The sequence below is a fragment of the Diadema setosum genome, chromosome 21 (assembly GCF_964275005.1).
Source record: "Diadema setosum chromosome 21, eeDiaSeto1, whole genome shotgun sequence".
NCBI lineage: Eukaryota > Metazoa > Echinodermata > Echinoidea > Diadematoida > Diadematidae > Diadema > Diadema setosum.
In genome coordinates, this window is record NC_092705.1 from 1,016,501 (window position 1) to 1,034,346 (window position 17,846).

Here is a 17,846-nt window from a genome sequence, read left to right on the forward strand (position 1 = left end):
AGGCTTTTGTTATGTCATCAATGCCAGCTGCGCGGCACACCTCACCTTGGACCAGAAACTAGAGCAAACACTCTAGTCTGCATATGAAAACTTCAAGAATATGCTGCTTGAACTCCATACTTGCCAACTGGTAAGATTTTATCAGATTCAGTAAGATTTTTTACGTTAAAAATAGCAAAATCAGATTTTCTGTCAGAGAAATCAGATTTTAAAAAAATATTTAGATATACCTTTCATGTGTATTTTCTGAAGATTTGACCAAAAGTAAGATTTTTAACTTCAGTTTGCATATATAGGAAGAGGAAGGAGAGCTACGGCATCTACATCTACAAGGTTCTGAAGCAATCCACAAGTAAGATATTTCATCTTGAAATGTTGGCAGGTATGGAACTCCCAAGTTCATTGACCCTACCGGCCAAAATATCGAAAATCCTTCATAAAATCCATAAAAATTCCCGGATCACTTCCAAAATTTAATCACCTGTTCCGTGTCATTCTCAGCCTTTCCTGAAAGTTTCATCCAAATCCGTTCACAACTTTTTGAGTAGAGTTATTTTGCACATGGACAAACAAACCAACAAACAAACAAACAAACCGCCTTTGGCGGAAGTAATAAGGAAAATAATATACAGGCACACACACACACACACACACACACACCCACACAATTAATACATTGTATTTCTGAATTTGCCAGAGCATAAATGGCACCCACAGGTTTTCACACACCTTTGCAACAATCCCTACTGTGTCAGATTGCATGATAAGTGTACATTGTATACTAGTACATGTACTTTATACACTGTATTGGTACCCACATGCTTTCATTACCTACAGTATACAGTCATCTCCATGAAGAACACTACATATCATATGAAAAGTCTTATACCGTAATCATGAAATGTCACACAGCATGGGGATATCACACTTCATTGGAATTTTGGTGTTCCAACCAAAAAAAAAAAAAAGAAAAAAAAAGTTGTCAATATGCTGGTGAATACATTATTTCAGATACAGTGAACCACAAAATAATTTATTTCATTATTTCATTGCAATCTACATAAAGGCATCTATGTCAAATAGGTAATGGCTTTCTTGAATGTACTTATACATGTAGTATTCTAGGAGCAATCAGCGGCATAATATTCATATAACAATTTTATTATTGCATGATTGATCTGCACATAAATTTCAAAGTGCAGTGTACTGGCGATTCCCATAATAAGAAAATTCACGGGACTGGCAGTTTTCTTTCGTTATATCAAACTCTGGTTAAAGCAGAAAGACACATTGATAATTTTCAGTGAGTATTATGTTATAATTGTGCTCGTTATAACAAGAGTACACTATGACACAAAGTATTTTAGCATTGCCTTGAATACATGTTGGAAAAAACTCCCAAGAAGTAACGCTTCATTCTTGCTTTATAACATCTATTAAGACACTAGCAGCAAAAACTGCCACACTAGTGACGAAGGCTTGATATGATGGACATCAGTAAAAGGGCAGACTCAAACTCTCTTATACCCCTCAATGTGTCTTTGTCAGCTTTAAAAAAAGGCAGTAATGTGAGGTAGGCTCTGGATTTTGCCTTTAGGAGGGAGGAATCCACAAATCTGACCTTTTTTCAGGACCAATGACAGGTGACAAGTATTTCTTATCTTGCCAATGATCGAGGAAAGGAAATTATGTCTACAATTTCATTACCAGGTGATTGTCTCCATGTCATAATACTTCACCCCAGGAAGAACACACAACATCTCAAAGAGTAGATTGGCTGCTATGAGGGCGGTGGTTCCTGTCGTATCATACGGCGGTGAGACCTATGAGTGGAATCACAAAACTAATCAGGAACAATTCTTTCTATTAAAAGCAAAGCATCTGTTCTGTCTGTAGGTATCCTTTTGAACAGAATTCTATGAACTCCTGCACATGTCACTCTCTTGATAAAATACACCACTTGATATTCTCTCATCACTACAAATGATTATAAATTATTACAAATATTTACATCATGATATTTGTTTCGGGATCATTTTCTACATGCCTAATCTGTGCTTCACATGATTTCATCACTATCTTATTTGATATCATGCATTCTTGTTTGTTTGCTTGTCTGTTGTTGTTTTTTAATGCAAATTTTGTAAACCAATTATGAAAGAGGAAATAAATGAAATGAAATGAAATGAGATGAAAAGTATACACAAAAATTATCATACTCTATACGCCGTTATTTTCACGAGGGTTTAATTTTCGCGAATTTCGCGAATTGCAGTTGGATCGCAAATTTAACAACACGCGAAATTGTCTCCATGCGCTTTGTTGATAGAGCATTAACGTAAGCGTCGGTGTCAATTCGCGAAAACAACACCACACGAAAATGTCTATGACCTCGTCATTCGCGAAAATATCTCTACGCGAAAATAACGGCGAATAGAGTATCTCACACATTAAAGATTTGCATTAAACATACCTCCACCAAGTCCGCTCCCACAAGGTTAAGTCCTCTGCAGCCTCGTACAATCTCAAAGGCTTGGATGGTTGTCAGTCCAGCCACTTCTGGTGTACCTAGGTGTAATAAAAACGATAATAAAAATCACATTAAAATACTGAATTACAAGCAACAGTATACAGGTAACTCCTGATACAACAAAGTCGTCTGGACCCGCAAGTTTTCATTCAATACAGTGCACTCCTGTTATAACAAGCGCAGTTATAATAAATGCTCGTCACAACAAAGTAAGAAATTCATTCAGTTAAGAATTTGTGTCGAAAGATTATCATTATACATTTACATACTTTTCTGTTCGGCTGTAATGAAATTTTGATATGACGAAAGATAACCACTGGTCCTGAGGACTTCATTATAACGGGAGTGCACTGTGTATCAAAACTTTGCTAGAGCTAAACAAATCTATGCATATATATATATATATATATATATATATTCATATTTATATTTATATAGTATATATATATATATATATATATATATATATATTTCATATTTATATTTATATAGTATATATATATATATATATATATATATATATATATATATATATTCATATTTATATTTATATAGTCCATAGATAAAAAAGAGATATTTTGGGACCTGAAGTTTGGTGAATTGAAGTGAATAACCATGTTTGTTATCATAGCACACTGTGCATAGCACACTATCACAGCATACTGTCTTTTGTTTTTCTCTTTACACCGAGTATGAAACTGTGTCATAGGTATAAATATAATGCATGCAAGTCTTCACAATTTCAATCCAAGTGACCACACTCTTGCTTTAAAATCTTGCCATTATTGAGGGCAGGGTAATCACATACCGGTTCCTGGAGCAGCCCCAGGGTCTATGGCATCAATGTCAAATGACAGGTAGACAGGCCCGTCTCCCATAATTCCTCTCACTTTCTCCATCAGTGGAGTCAAGGACTTATGCCAACATTGGTGGGCAGGAACCACACGGAATCCCTGTGAAAAAGGCATGTGATCTAATGTGTAAATACTTCCTCTTAGGATCTTTTTCATAAATTATAATAGACCTCTCAAAATACTCCCCACAGTCTCCAAGTCAAATATCAATTCAATAATTGTCTTGTACATGGCCACAATAGAAGTACAGTGGACTACCATTATAACAAAGTCCTTGGGACCAGCAATTTTCTTTTGTTATATCGAAATTTCGTTATAACCGAACAAATAAACAATTTAAAACTAGATATATTGCTACGGCGACTGATATGCCTCCGCCATAATGCATGGTTCTCCTAATAGGTCTATAGTACAATGTCTTGACAATGTGTGATGACAGTTTCACACAATTGGCAAAATATTAAAATGACAGGTTTGACACAAATGTGCTGAATGTTCACTTTCCTAGAACTAGGTTCAATTGGATGAATGATTAAAATGTCAGAGTGCAGGTATTTGGGGAACTGATGATTTTTACTTGACTTTTGACCCTTTTATAAGTTTATGCATTGAGTAATTTTCAAGGTATTGAGAAAAAGTATAATTTCAGTATCAAATGGGAAAATAGCATTATCTAAACCTGGCCTTTGACCTTTGACCTCACAGTTCCAAAGAGAATCACTGTTAGGTTGAACATGCATAAATGTGTAAGTTTCATGATGATACCTTGAGTTACTTTTGAGATATGGAGGAAAAAGTGCAATTCAGCACTTTCACTTGACCTTTGACCTTTTGGCAAGAAACTTCCCACAGAATATATATTGGGTAATACATGTATACATCAAGTAAAAAAAAAAAAAAAACCTTCAGGCATTGCATAAATATAAGGGAAGTAGTGATATTTTGAGGAGTTGACCTTGACCTTTGAACCATGACCCCCAACTTCCCTAGATAATCACTGCCCATTGGAACAAGCATATATACTAAGTTCCATGAAGATACCTTGAACCATTTGCGAGATATGGAGAAAAACATGAATTTTCAACCTTTTTTTCACAAAATAACCAGTGACCTTTGACCTTTGACCTCGTGACCCAAAAATCCAAACAAAGTATTATCCCCCCAGGATATACCCTCATACCAAGTTTGATGTAAAACAACCACACGGTTCTTGAGATATCGACAAAAACAAGACGGGACGGACGTATGTACGGACGGACGGACGACCCGAAAACATAATGCCTTCGGCCACTTCGTTGGCGGAGGCATAAAAACATAGAGCAGAAAATGTTGCGGTCTGAATCTTTACTTCATTATGACCGGAATTTTGTTCTAACCGTGTTCGTTATAACGGGAGTGCACTGTATCATCAACATATCATAAAAACCATATTCTAGACTACTATGAAAATGTTCAGCAGAATTGACAATTGCTCTTTTAAACTAATAATTATAAGATGAATAGCAAATGAGTAGGCCTATGGGGATGATAGACTGATTTCCAAGACAAGGACATGTTATTTTAATATGCCTGTTACGATATCACGATTGTTATCGATGTCACCAACCGATATCAGTGATCGTTATTCACTGCACATTAAACATGGCTGAACCTTGAGCTACTGTGTCCAATCGTGTCATGATTGTCGGCCTTGACATGACGTCTCTGAACATTCACAAGCATCACATCACATAACATGGTGGCAGCGCGTTGTGGACTTCGACAAAACGCCTGAGATCGCCATTGTCCCCTCCAGGGCCATGTATTTTCGCCATTAGAACTCGCCACAAGGACCGACGGTCTACCAATACCGTGCACCAGTGAATGCCAGGCTGTAGCTGTCCGAGTAACTGAGCTGCATGCTGAGTATTGAATACGCGCACGATAAGCGTATGGAACTACAGTACGCAGTAGCTGCGACCGGTCTTGGAATGGAGATCGAACGATCTGAGTCGGACGCTTAGCTGCCAGGGAGCATAATATATCGTATGGAATGGCAACCTGCAGGCAATGCGTTGCAGCATTTCCGTCATAACTTTGCCGTCTAGTTCATCGACAGCCAGCGTGATCACCTGTCAGGATCGGACCCGTGTGAGGCGGAGTGTATGCATCGCCGATTACAACGCCGAGCTTTTGGACAGCGGTCACGACGCAGTTCCTCAGCAGTGCCATGACAGCATTGCACCGCACGCAGTTCTACCGAATGGGATAGAGTCGCCGATCGCATCGCGTTGCATCGCATCGGAGCCAGCGCAACACGCAGTCTCACAGGCCAAGCCCAGGGCGAGTATCGCACGCGCAAGTCGGTAGCGTCGCAGGGTAGCAGGCCAGGGAGGTGACGTCGCACCGATGCATGCTGAGCAGCAGGTCTATCGACTGTGGGCTTACCGGTTCTCGATGACGACTCAGCTACCAGACGGAATCCATGGCAAATATGAGATGAATGAACACTAAAACACAAACATTCAAAGCAATGGTAGAATACAGAACATGCTAGATTCCAGTTTGTTGAGTGAATGAATGGTACAATAACATAGTCTGTGTGATGCCTAACGTTAGTATAGTAACGTTTGTATCAACATGTAACCATTAACGTGCATATGTTCCACAGTTATCCTATCTCGTGTATAAAGAGATGTGATCTTGATTCAAGGCATCGCAAAAGGAGGCAGAACCTGTGGTAACGTACACATTATCTCATTTTTTACGCTAGCCTATGAGTCTATGGAGTGAATTTGCTGAGTCAGTGGATGTGTTGTACCGGTTACCAAATGTGCCTGTTCTAGACGCGGAGCATTTTAGCCCTAGATCTATAGATAATTATCTATAGAATCTTGTCTAGACCCTATGCACTGGTAGACTAGTATAGTCTATACAGTCTGAGACTGAGTTCTGGTCTTCAAATCATATTTTGCCGTATCGTACTAGTACACATAGTGGCTGTACGATTCTACGTTGCAGTCCCAGCAGTATTATATACATAGCATGTATATGTAAAACAGTGTGGCTGTATACGGGTGTGCTTCAGGGGTGTATCATTTTACCTATCCCGAACCGACACTGAAGCGCTAGTTTGCACACGTACGAGCACACTGGGACATTGAGTAGGCCTATTATATGTGTAGTATGTGTTATTGCAATGATTTGTAATTCACTCGCCTATTATGCTGTCGCACGTTGCCGCTAACGATGCATTTCAGCCGGTTACTGCTGTAATTAACAGTATGTTCTATGTATTGGTGGTATAACTGAGTTATATTGCGGACTGAATTACACCCACCTCGTCGTTAAGCAGGCAGTAGACAAAGATAGAACAGAGTGTAGAGTTAATTCAGAGTGTCTTAACTTAGTCCATTCTTGTATACAGTGATTGTTGCTTTGATGAAAAAGTTCATCCTACATACGTGACGCCATTGTATTGATACAGTATAGTGTAGCATACTATATAGTACCAGGTTTCCCTTCCTTTTTTGTGTGTGCCATAGATTGAAAACCTATTTGTGGTGTTCGTATCAGTCATACGGTACAAGATGGCACGATACCCTGAAATGGTATGGAAGGGGTCAGACCTCCTGGCCGAATTCAAAGTCTTTAGGCAAAGAATGTCACTTGTGTTACAGGACCAAGAGGTCACAGACTCCAAGAAGCAGGCTGTAAAAATCAAAATTGCCCTTGGCGGCGAAGGTCTCCGTAGACTGAATACATCTGGCCTGAGTGATGATGACTTAGATAATCCTGCGAAAATATGGTCCACGATCGAGGCCCAGTTGAAGATCAATGTCAATTTCCGTATTCATCGCCTCGAGTTGATGCGTTATCGACAACGATCAGATGAAAATATTGATGAGTTCGTGACTCGCTGTCGCGACAAAGCTCGTGAATGCGACTTCTCACTGTCAGAACTCCAGGAACGGATCATGGAACTGGTCATCGCAACGACACCTTGTGAGCAACTGCAGAGGACCCTCCTTGAGCAACCAAAGGGATTTACGATTGACAAAATCCTACTCGAGGGAAGGAAGTACGAAGCACTGGCAGCTGGTCGTAAGTCTCTGCAGACTATGGACATAGACAGAAGTGTTGGTGCCATAACACACTACAAGAAAGGTCAGCACGCGTGTGGCAACTGTGGTACCAAGCACCCACCTCGCAGATGTCCTGCATATAAGGATACTTGTCACTCATGTGGCAAGGTAGGACACTGGGCAAAGATGTGTCGCCAAGCACAGAAACAGCGAGGAAGAAGCCCTAAGAGACAGACACATGGCAAACGCAGCTCATCCAAACAGTGGAGAAACAGACGTTCCAAGTCCAGGAACAATCGAAAAGATCCTGTTGATGAGATAACTGCACATGGAGGCAGCTTTGATGATACTCGCCATGAGGCAACTGCAGAAACACAAAGGTTTGATGTGATTGACGTTAGCAAACCACAACTCACATACAACACAACTAGGACAGAAGCCTTTGTAGAAGATGATATTGTTTGCCCTCAGAAAGCAGGCCAACATATCCTCAAACTAAAGGTGGATACTGGGGCAAGCGGTAACACCCTACCTCTGCGGATCGTCAAGAATATGTACAGCAACAGATGGAGATCCGTCCTTCAAGACACACAGACGAGACTCACTGCATACAACGGCAGCCAAATCAACTGTGTCGGCACGATCGACCTCATGTGCCGATACAAGAGCACCGATTGGAACACTCAGACGTTCTATGTGGTTGACGTACCAGGTCCTGCCATCCTAGGCTTGCCAGGCTGCCACGGCATGGCAATTGTGACGATACACGAATTGCAGTACCATACACCATCACGCATCATCAGGAATGTAGGCGACCTGAAGGCAGCATATCCTGCACAATTCGACAGGATCGGGAACTTCAGAGGAACAGCATCATTGCACCTGGAGCATGATGCACAGCCATCGATTGATCCACCGAGGAAGTGTAGCGTACACTTACGGGATAAGATCAAGGCAGAACTACAAACCATGGAACAAAATGGTGTTATCCGCAAGATTGAGCACCACACTGACTGGTGCAGTTCCATGACGACGACAGTGAAGAAAGATGGTTCAATTCGTTTGTGCCTTGACCCTAAACGACTCAACAACGCACTTAAACGTTGTCCACACAAAGTGCCAACACTGGAGGAAGTAAATCCGACGTTTGCAGGAGCAAGGTACTTCTCCAAACTTGACGCTAAGTCTGGGTACTGGTCCATCCACCTAGCAGCCAAGAGCCAGGAATTGACAACGTTCAGAACGCCCTTTGGGAGATACTGTTTCCAGAGGTTACCATTTGGACTATGTGTTAGTCAGGACATCTTCCAACAACACATGGACAGAATCATCGATGGCATACCTGGATGCATATGCATTGCTGATGATGTCGCGGTAGTTGGTCGCACGGAGGAAGAACACGACAAGAATCTACAGCTCCTGATGGAGAAAGCCCAGCAGGAAGGCCTTGTGTTCAACAGCGCCAAGTGTTCAATCAAGAAAGACAGGATCAGCTTCTTCGGATCGTTGTACACGAGGAGTGGCATTCGGCCGGATCCGACGAAGGTAGAAGCAATCAAATCAATGCCAACGCCAAAAGACAAAGAGGACGTCCAGCGATGTCTTGGGTTGTTCACGTACCTAGCCGCTTACATCCCGAACTTCTCTGAGAAGGCAGCGCCTCTCCGAGAATTGTTAAGGATGAACACCCCATTCTTGTGGGACATCAACCATGATCATGCTTTTGAAGCGCTCAAAGACGCCATTACTGAGGACGTCTGCTTGAGGTACTATGACCCACGGAAGGAGACAACATTGGAAGTAGATGCATCCACGAAGGGAGTTGGTGCATGCCTCCTCCAGAACGCCGAACCTGTAGCGTTCGCATCCAAGAGTTTATCTCCAGCACAGTCGAATTATTCTAACATCGAGCGAGAGACTCTCGCACTGGTCTTTGGAATTAGCCGATTCCATACGTACCTCTTCGGGAAGGAATTCACGGTTGAAACAGACCACAAACCACTCGAAATGATTTGGCGGAAACCAATAACAAGTGCACCTCCTCGGCTCCAGAGGCTGTTGATCAAGATTCAGGGATATAATTGTACTGTAAAGTACAAGCCTGGGCGGGAGATGATACTATCAGACACTCTCAGCAGGCTCCCTAATCCGCTGGAAGCACAGGATATACCAGTTGACATCAGAGTAGAGACAATCTGCACGGAAGCCGAAGACCTCCTCGACATCGACCTCGTTTCCTTTGGTCAGAGCAAGAGGGAACAGCTCCAAACGGAGACAGCAAGTGACCACATCCTGCGGGAGCTGTGGCAACTCGTAACCAACGGATGGCCTGACTCCATCAAGGAAATTCCCACAACACTGAGAACATTCTGGCCATACAGAGATGAGTTGGGAGTGTCACACGGAATTATCTTCAAAGGCAGACAAGTTGTCATCCCCCAAGCCTTGAGAGAAGACATTCTAGAACAACTTCACATTGGCCACATGGGCATAGAGAAGACGAGACGGCTTGCCCGTGAAACAGTCTTCTGGCCAGGGATCAACAAAGACATAGAACGGATCACGAAGGATTGCGGAGCATGTCAGGAGTTCCAGGCTAGACTCCAGAAAGAGCCGCTAATCCCACACGATGTACCACCATCGTCATGGACCAAGCTCGGAGCAGACCTCTTCACATTCCAGAGGGAGGAATACCTTCTTGTTACAGACTACTACTCCAAGTACCCGGTGATCTACAAGCTGAAAGAAACGTCCAGTGCAGCTGTAGCAGGTGTGATGAGTGTACTGTGCAGTTTGTTTGGTCCACCAGCCGAAATTGTGTCCGACAATGGCACACAATTCACCGGCAGACCTTTCCAGGAAATGTGCAAGAAGTGGTCCATCACACATACGACCTCGTCACCCCACTATCCACGTTCCAACGGCCTAGCAGAACGGATGGTGCGAACTGTAAAGTCCACTTTACAGAAGTGTGCGAAGACTGGTCAGGACACACAAGTAGCGATGTTGCACCTCCGAGCAACTCCTATTGACTCTGGTATGAAGTCACCGGCTGAACTCATGTTTGGCAGACCGATCAGAACCAGCCTTCCGAGCCATCATCTCACGGGAGATTCATCAACTACAGAATGCCTTCTTGGAAAGCAGTCAAAGATGAAGGAAACGCATGACAAGCATGCAGGAGAGGAACTCCCACCTCTACATGTAGGACAGCAAGTTCGCGTTCTACACCCTCAGGAGCACACCTGGATACCCGCCAAGGTCACACAGGTGTGTGACGAACCTAGGTCGTATACCGTGTCAACACCCAACGGTTCGATTCTACGACGCAATCGCTCTCACCTGAGAGATGTACCAGCCAGCAGTACACCTACACCCAGAAAGCGTGTACATTTTGCTGACGACAGCTAGTCTGTCGTAGAGACCCCTCCGGGTCATCGAGATCACCCTCACACAGACACACAGAACACAAACAACAATCGCAGTCAGAACACAACCTCAAGTACCACTCCCATGGTCAGTAGGTACGGTCGTAAGATCCGTAAGCCAACCAGATACCAACACACATAAATACTCATGAGAAACAGATGCAGACCAGAGTCAAGCACAGTCCTTAAGTTGTTAATCATTTAAATTGTGCATGATATGGTAAATGCTTGACTGGTGTATAAGATACACACCATTCAAATTCATGTGTGAAAAGGGAGAATGTATAATATGTAGAAATCATATGTCACAAACAATGTAAGAGTTAGAAGTTGTTGGTAAGACTCATACCAAAAATAAAACAGTGTTAAAGTTGGATATGAGTTCAAGGCCAAAAGTGTTGAATGAAAGGCCGAAGAGTTGTGTTGTTTAAATGATGTTTGTAGATGCTAGTCACAGTTGTAACACTAGCCAGAAGTTAAAGGTTCACAGTGTTTTCCAAACGTTTTGTTCATATGACAATAGCAGGACATGCTTGTGGTAACTTGTAATGTTATCCAGTGATTGGTGTTGGTATAAATGAACACAGACAGAATGCTAGGAAAAAGCAACTCCAGATATATATATGCAGTCATACTCTTATTTTGAGACAATTCCACCACATATGTTAATGCTTGAGTCAACCTTGGAACTACACGGATATAATTACCAAAGTAAAAATGTTAATGACATAGTTGTTTCGTCCTGGATACCAAGGTCAAATGTGTTTGGAATGTATGTTTAAGAAACTTACTACAGAGTCTGTAACCCCCACAGGAATGTGTTCACAATGGTGTTTGTGTGACTATGTTTTCAGAGAAAGGGGGATGTTACGATATCACGATTGTTATCGATGTCACCAACCGATATCAGTGATCGTTATTCACTGCACATTAAACATGGCTGAACCTTGAGCTACTGTGTCCAATCGTGTCATGATTGTCGGCCTTGACATGACGTCTCTGAACATTCACAAGCATCACATCACATAACAATGCCTATGTCTTATCTTGATTTTGTCTTTTACAATGGTACAAGTCTAGCTTCAGAGTACTTATTTGGTTACTTACCATCTTTTTATGAAAGTCATAAAGTTCATTTGGGGGACTGTAGTTAGACCCTCTCAAGCCAATCTGGACCACTCGGTGACAGTCGAGACAACCCTCTTCAGCGGCTCGTCTGAATGGAGTCCCATGAGCCACTTTCTCTCCCAGCATCAAGTCTGCAACATCATCATGTGCATCAATGTGGACAAGACCAACTGGTCCATACTTTTCCTGCAAAATAGGAAAGGAACAGAAGTAACCATCACACATGACAAGATGTATATTCTGTTCTAATAATGAGCTGTGTGCAGCTTCAGTAACTTGTTGATCTTGGATTTCACCAAGGCATTTACAAGAATTTTATATTACACAGTGCATACCCACTATAACAAAGTCCTCGAGATGTTCTGTTTTCTTTTCATTTCATTGAAATTTTGTTATACATACAGCCAAACAGTAGGCCTACAGTGCATAAAGAAATATACATGATAATTTGGGAACCTGAATTTCGATTTTGTTGTTTTACAATGAGAATTTCATCATAACAATGTGCACTGTATATGTTGGGCTACCAAACACAATTCCAGTTGAGCTGTTGGTTCAAGGTTTACCTTCATGGCCTGTAGGATTGGGTAGGTTAAGGTGTGGTCTCCTCCTAGGGTTAAAGGCTTGCACCCATTGGCTATGATGTCTCGGTACTGCTGGTGAATCATCTCAACGGACTTCTTGAGGTCATAAAGGTTAAGGGTCACATCCCCGATGTCAGCTACTTGAAGTGTCTCAAAAGGGGCGGCCCCTGCAGGAAATATATTGTATCTCTGCCTTTTAAATCAGTCATTGAATAATTAAAGCAGCTTTTGGCCAACATTCACCAGACAGACATACAACCCAGTGGCAGATCCAGGAGGGGATGCACTGGGAGCACTCCCCATCTTTGTTATTTTTTTTTTAAACAAAAGAAATAAAAAGAAAAAATGGGGGCGTATGCGCCCCCTTTTATTTTGTAAAGGTGCCCCCTCTCTATGGAATTCCTGGATCTGCCCCTGCAACACGTTTCTCAATCTTTGTACCTGAATATAAGTACAAAGTCATCACTAAATCATGACGAGATGATAAATAGAGTGTATTAAAGTATACATGGTGTATAGCACATTAAAACAATTTGCCTTTTTATGGAACAATTTCTATCAGAACCACAACCTGTGAATCTTTTGTTTCTTTTACAACAGAACTATCCAAGGTAGGCAAGTCACTTTCATCCAATCCATACTGAAGGGATGCAAAAGTATGGAACCAAGACTACCTGAACAAAAAATTATGTTTTAAAATATGTTGTCAGGTATCTCACCCACATAATTGCAAGGTCCAAGAACGAAGGACTCATATCGGATCTGACGTGGTCCTAGTCTAGTTCCTGTTTTGTAAGAAGTTCCAATGTCCAGAGGTACTCCAACATAGCAAGCATCCAAACCTGTATGTGTATGTGGGAAGTGAACATAACTCCAAATCCTTGAAAAGAAAAAAAGAGATACTGTATATACGCCATATATTTCGTGAATCGGGAATTCCCGACGAGGTGATGGTTAAATTCGTGATAGTGGAGTCCTGCACCAAACAGAGAAACACACATGCGCACGTCACATCCACATCGGAATCAGAGTCAATATTTTTGCGTGTCTTTGATTTCACGAATAGCACCTGATTCGCGAAATTTGCGAAAATAAAAACCTCATGAAATATTCGGCGTATACAGTAGCACTGCTAACCACAAGACAGTTGGTGAAAATGCCCGGCCATGGCCTACTAAACTAGTAACTCTATTCTAACTCTAACCCCAGTACGGGGCGCTGTAACACAGTACTTAAGTTCAGCTGTACTAGTAGGCCATGGGGCATTGTCCAATTTTTGCTTGGGTGTCCTTTAGAAGTCTTCCTCTATGTGCAGAGGAGCATAGCCACCATCTCATGTGCATATATTAAAAGCATCTATTGATCTGGTAGTACAACATACAGAGTCTCAATTCACCTAACATGTTACCATACTTGCCAACTCTACCGCATTTGGCGGTAGACTACCGCTTTTGAAAGATTTCGTTAACATGCGAAGCTAGTACTGCTCGCGTAGGCATCCTGGATTCTACCGCTTTTTCAAATGAAAATGAAGAGTTTGTTTGCAAAAACCGATAAGTCCATTTTTGAAGATTTTGAAGTACGGTCTCTGTCATAAAGTATAAAATTGTACCTTTTAAATGATATATTGGTCACTACATATAAGGGTACATTTTTGAAATTATGGTCAAAAGAAGCAAAATTTTTCTTATTATTCTCTTTATTTTTCTTGACCTTTTAATCGCAAATATCTCCATTTGGCAAATATGGACTTATCGGTTTTTGCAAACAAACTCTTCAAATGTTGGCAAGTATGTGTTACTGTGCACTGTTTGAATAAAGCAATAATTATTTAGTATGCCTCTCATATATAGCATTATATGTCAAGACATTGAGCAACTGTAAATATTTGGTTTACTGCAAACAAAGTGAAATGACAAATATGACTCACAGTTTGGAGTCCAAGGGTTTATACGAGGTATGTACCAAATAGTCTTTTTTTAATTCAAGAAAGCATTCTTAAAAAAGACAACAAATTACACCTCATGACATTGCAGATTTTTTATTTGATTGCAGAAATATTTCACTTTTTTCATTTGGCCTTGTCTTATCTAAATGCAGTGGTCATTATAAATCTTCTACGGTATGTATTGGGGTCGCTGCTGCGGTTATTCTAACTCATGATCTACATCAGTCACAAAAAAAAAAAAAAAGATCCAAATCTCTAGCTAGGCCATTTACGCATTAGCCAGCCGAGTCTATGGCTCTGAGTAGAACCATCATGTTCCTCCTCAAAACAAACTGGCAGTTCAAGTTCATCTTTGTCATATATGCTCCATAGTATTTTGAAGATAAGAAAGAAGAAGGTATACAAAAAAAGAAGGTTGCTAACGTTAGTGCCCTCCATTAAATCTCACCTATTTTAATAGTCTGAAGCATCAATTCCAACAGTCTACAAGAGGGCAGCATTGTGGATAGAGGCTGAGTGAAAATGGGGCCAAGGATTCCTTTCTTGTTTTTTGTTTTCTTTATGGGGGGGGGGGGGGGAGGGAGGGATAAAAGAAATAAAAAAAAACCATACAACCAAACTTTATAACCTAACATAATCCCAACCCAAAGAGCCCTGGATTCTGTGCATCATAGGATATCTTGTCATTTTGCAAATCGTTAGTTTCCCTAGACTGATGGCATCTGTCTCCTCATAGTGGGCTTCTTATCTGTCACATCTTGACATAGAGTACTGTATAGCGTAGACTACGTTGTATCAATAATCCTAGCCTGACCATGGGGGTGTTTCACAAAGCCGTTCTTAAGTTAAGAAGGACTTAAGTGCGACTGGTAATCAGTTCTTGTGTGCTATAGGCCCTACCTATTGGAATCTCAATAATTCAGCACAAGAACTGATCACCAGTCGCACTTAAGTCCTTTAGGCTGCGTTCACATAGAAGTATTTGGTATTCGCTATTCGGTATTTGCTATTCGTGCCCCGAATACACCATCACCCGCACCGTCAACTCACCATCCCATGCAGTGAGGATTTCTTCCTCCTAGGCCTACATCCTAGCAAATCTTATTAACAATTTCTAAACTGCATCAGAATGTCAGTCTACATGCTTATTTTTGCTAAAGGGCAAATCCAGACCAAAATTGTCATTATTTCATAAACGAGAGACGGTAGATACGTGGTTCTATACGCTGCAAGAAAATCGAACAAGTTCGATTCCCACTTTGCCATACTGTATGGTTGGGTGTCCATAATATCGGACACCTAACGTTTTTCTATCAATAGAAACGTGAAAAATCTCACAATTTGCCTGAAATTTTACTCACGTGTGGAGAAAATACTCCGGATTCACAAGCGCGCACTGAAAATGCGATCTGAGGTACGCGCTCTAGATGGCGGCTTCGAACGCGTGGGGTGTCATTTTTTCCGCACTCAGTTGCCCGGCTCATATCGACCGACCACCCCGCCCTCTATTGACAATACGTATAAAGCGTACTTAAACGCGTTTTTTCGACAAGCTGCTGTTTTTTTCTAGTCGTAATTTTTTCCCCAATAATATTTGAATATATTTTGAATCCTTCGATATTACTTTTGAAGGACTGTTTGATGAATTTGACTTGATTTTCATTAGGAAACTTTTCATCGTAATTGAAATAGATTAGATGAGTCGGTTTGTTTTTTCACGGTATTCATTTCTCGTTTCTGCATCAACTCGTACGGTCGTAGCGCAAGCGGGCGACAAAATGTTTATGTCATGTGTATGTGTAACGCACTGTGCACGATCATACAAGCGGCGGTGACAATTTTGCGGTCAAAATCGTCAAATTTATTACGGAAGGATACGCCTCTACATCTAACAACGAGTCAGCAAAGGTAGGCCTAGTTATATGTAGTTACACGATAAACCTTATTCGATTTTGCTAAATTTCGATAATTTAGAGGGAATACTTAGTTGTTTTCGCCACATTTTACTCGGTAGCGTAGCCCAGTGAAGAATCGAACACCGTTGCGCGTAGTCCCATGCGTACATTTTCTATCTGTACGCGCAATGCCATTATAATGCGCGGCCGGTCGTTATGGACCCGGTCGGTGGGTTGGACCCCTACCATACTTTTCGCAGCTATTCGGTACTTTCGAATAGTGCGCCCTCCTATGTGAACCGGTGTGAGGAAATCCTATCGTTCGATTCAAGCTATTCGCGTGCCCTCGAAAAAGAGCCCGAATACCCGAATTACTTCTATGTGAGCGCAGCCTTGAACTTTAAGAACAGCTTTGTTGTGAAACACCCCAAGACCGCTGTGCGAAGCACTTTCGCGACAGCGGCTGCGTGTAGATCTAGTTAATAATAATCCTAACGTTAGACCAATTTCTGCAAAAGTGAAAACTATAGTCAAAGGCAAGAGTTCCATTTCCCAAACAAACAAATTGTGGTATCTGTTGATGCATGATATACAACTGATGACTAACTGCGTTCAGCTTCTATAGGTTGAAATCTCACCTTCTCTGTTGGGCTGGAATGGAAGTCGCATCATAGTGCTGATGCCACCAACTCGCGCGCCTCGCGGGAATTTCGTCCCACACAGTGGTTCGTTCAACGTCTTCCGCCCCACACCAGGCTCGGGCCCATCACTGGCGTAACTCCTCCAGAGCATACGGCCATGAAGAGTTCGAGCTTTCGCACACTGTGATAGTGAAGGCATCACCCCTTCCGAGATGCGGCGAGTGCTCAGCGTCGAACACCTCGTCACCATTTTGTAGACTTTTGAGGCAAACATCGTCTTCATTCTTATCGAAATGTGCTTCTCATCGAAAATCGTCCGGTCGGAAGCACCACTGACACTGAATGGTTAAGTTTCCCTTGAAAGTAACTGAAGGCGTTTTATTTGGTACAAGAGCGTACAAGCCTATGAGGGTCTACTCTCTCGATTTTGCGTAGTACGATGGGCAGGTGCGAGCGCCATTTTAGGAAGCAAAGCGATCGATAGCGGGCGGATTTTTACGTGACCCTCAATGGAGAGGTGTCTGCATGCCTGCCTCCATTTCATTTTCTCCCTCTTTATAGGGAGGCATACAGGGTAAAAGAAGAACTTTGGACCTCATCACTGCATTTATAAGTATCATTCCTGACTAAGAACGAAATATAAAAGAAGAAATGCTCTTTAATATCCAACCTGTAGTCCCTCAAAATTTGAGTAACATACTCGAGCAGGACTCGAACCTACGACCTCCTAAATCACCGGACAGGCGTCATCTCCACTAGACGTTTCTTGATTTG

At 41.8% G+C, this 17,846-nt stretch overlaps 1 protein-coding gene across 1 annotated transcript; it reads right to left on the reverse strand.

Annotated features, from left to right (window-relative positions):
* Window positions 1–1,566: 1,566 nt before the first annotated feature.
* Window positions 1,567–17,346, reverse strand: LOC140244515 (guanidinobutyrase-like). The gene is made up of 7 exons (XM_072324145.1): window positions 17,070–17,346; window positions 13,308–13,430; window positions 12,571–12,755; window positions 11,984–12,190; window positions 3,339–3,483; window positions 2,474–2,568; window positions 1,567–1,823 (listed from the first exon to the last, which is right to left on the reverse strand). Exons 1-7 carry the CDS (start codon window positions 17,344–17,346, stop codon window positions 1,704–1,706), a joined length of 1,152 nt encoding a protein of 383 aa, XP_072180246.1. The 3' UTR covers window positions 1,567–1,703.
* Between the last annotated feature and the right edge of the window lie 500 nt (window positions 17,347–17,846).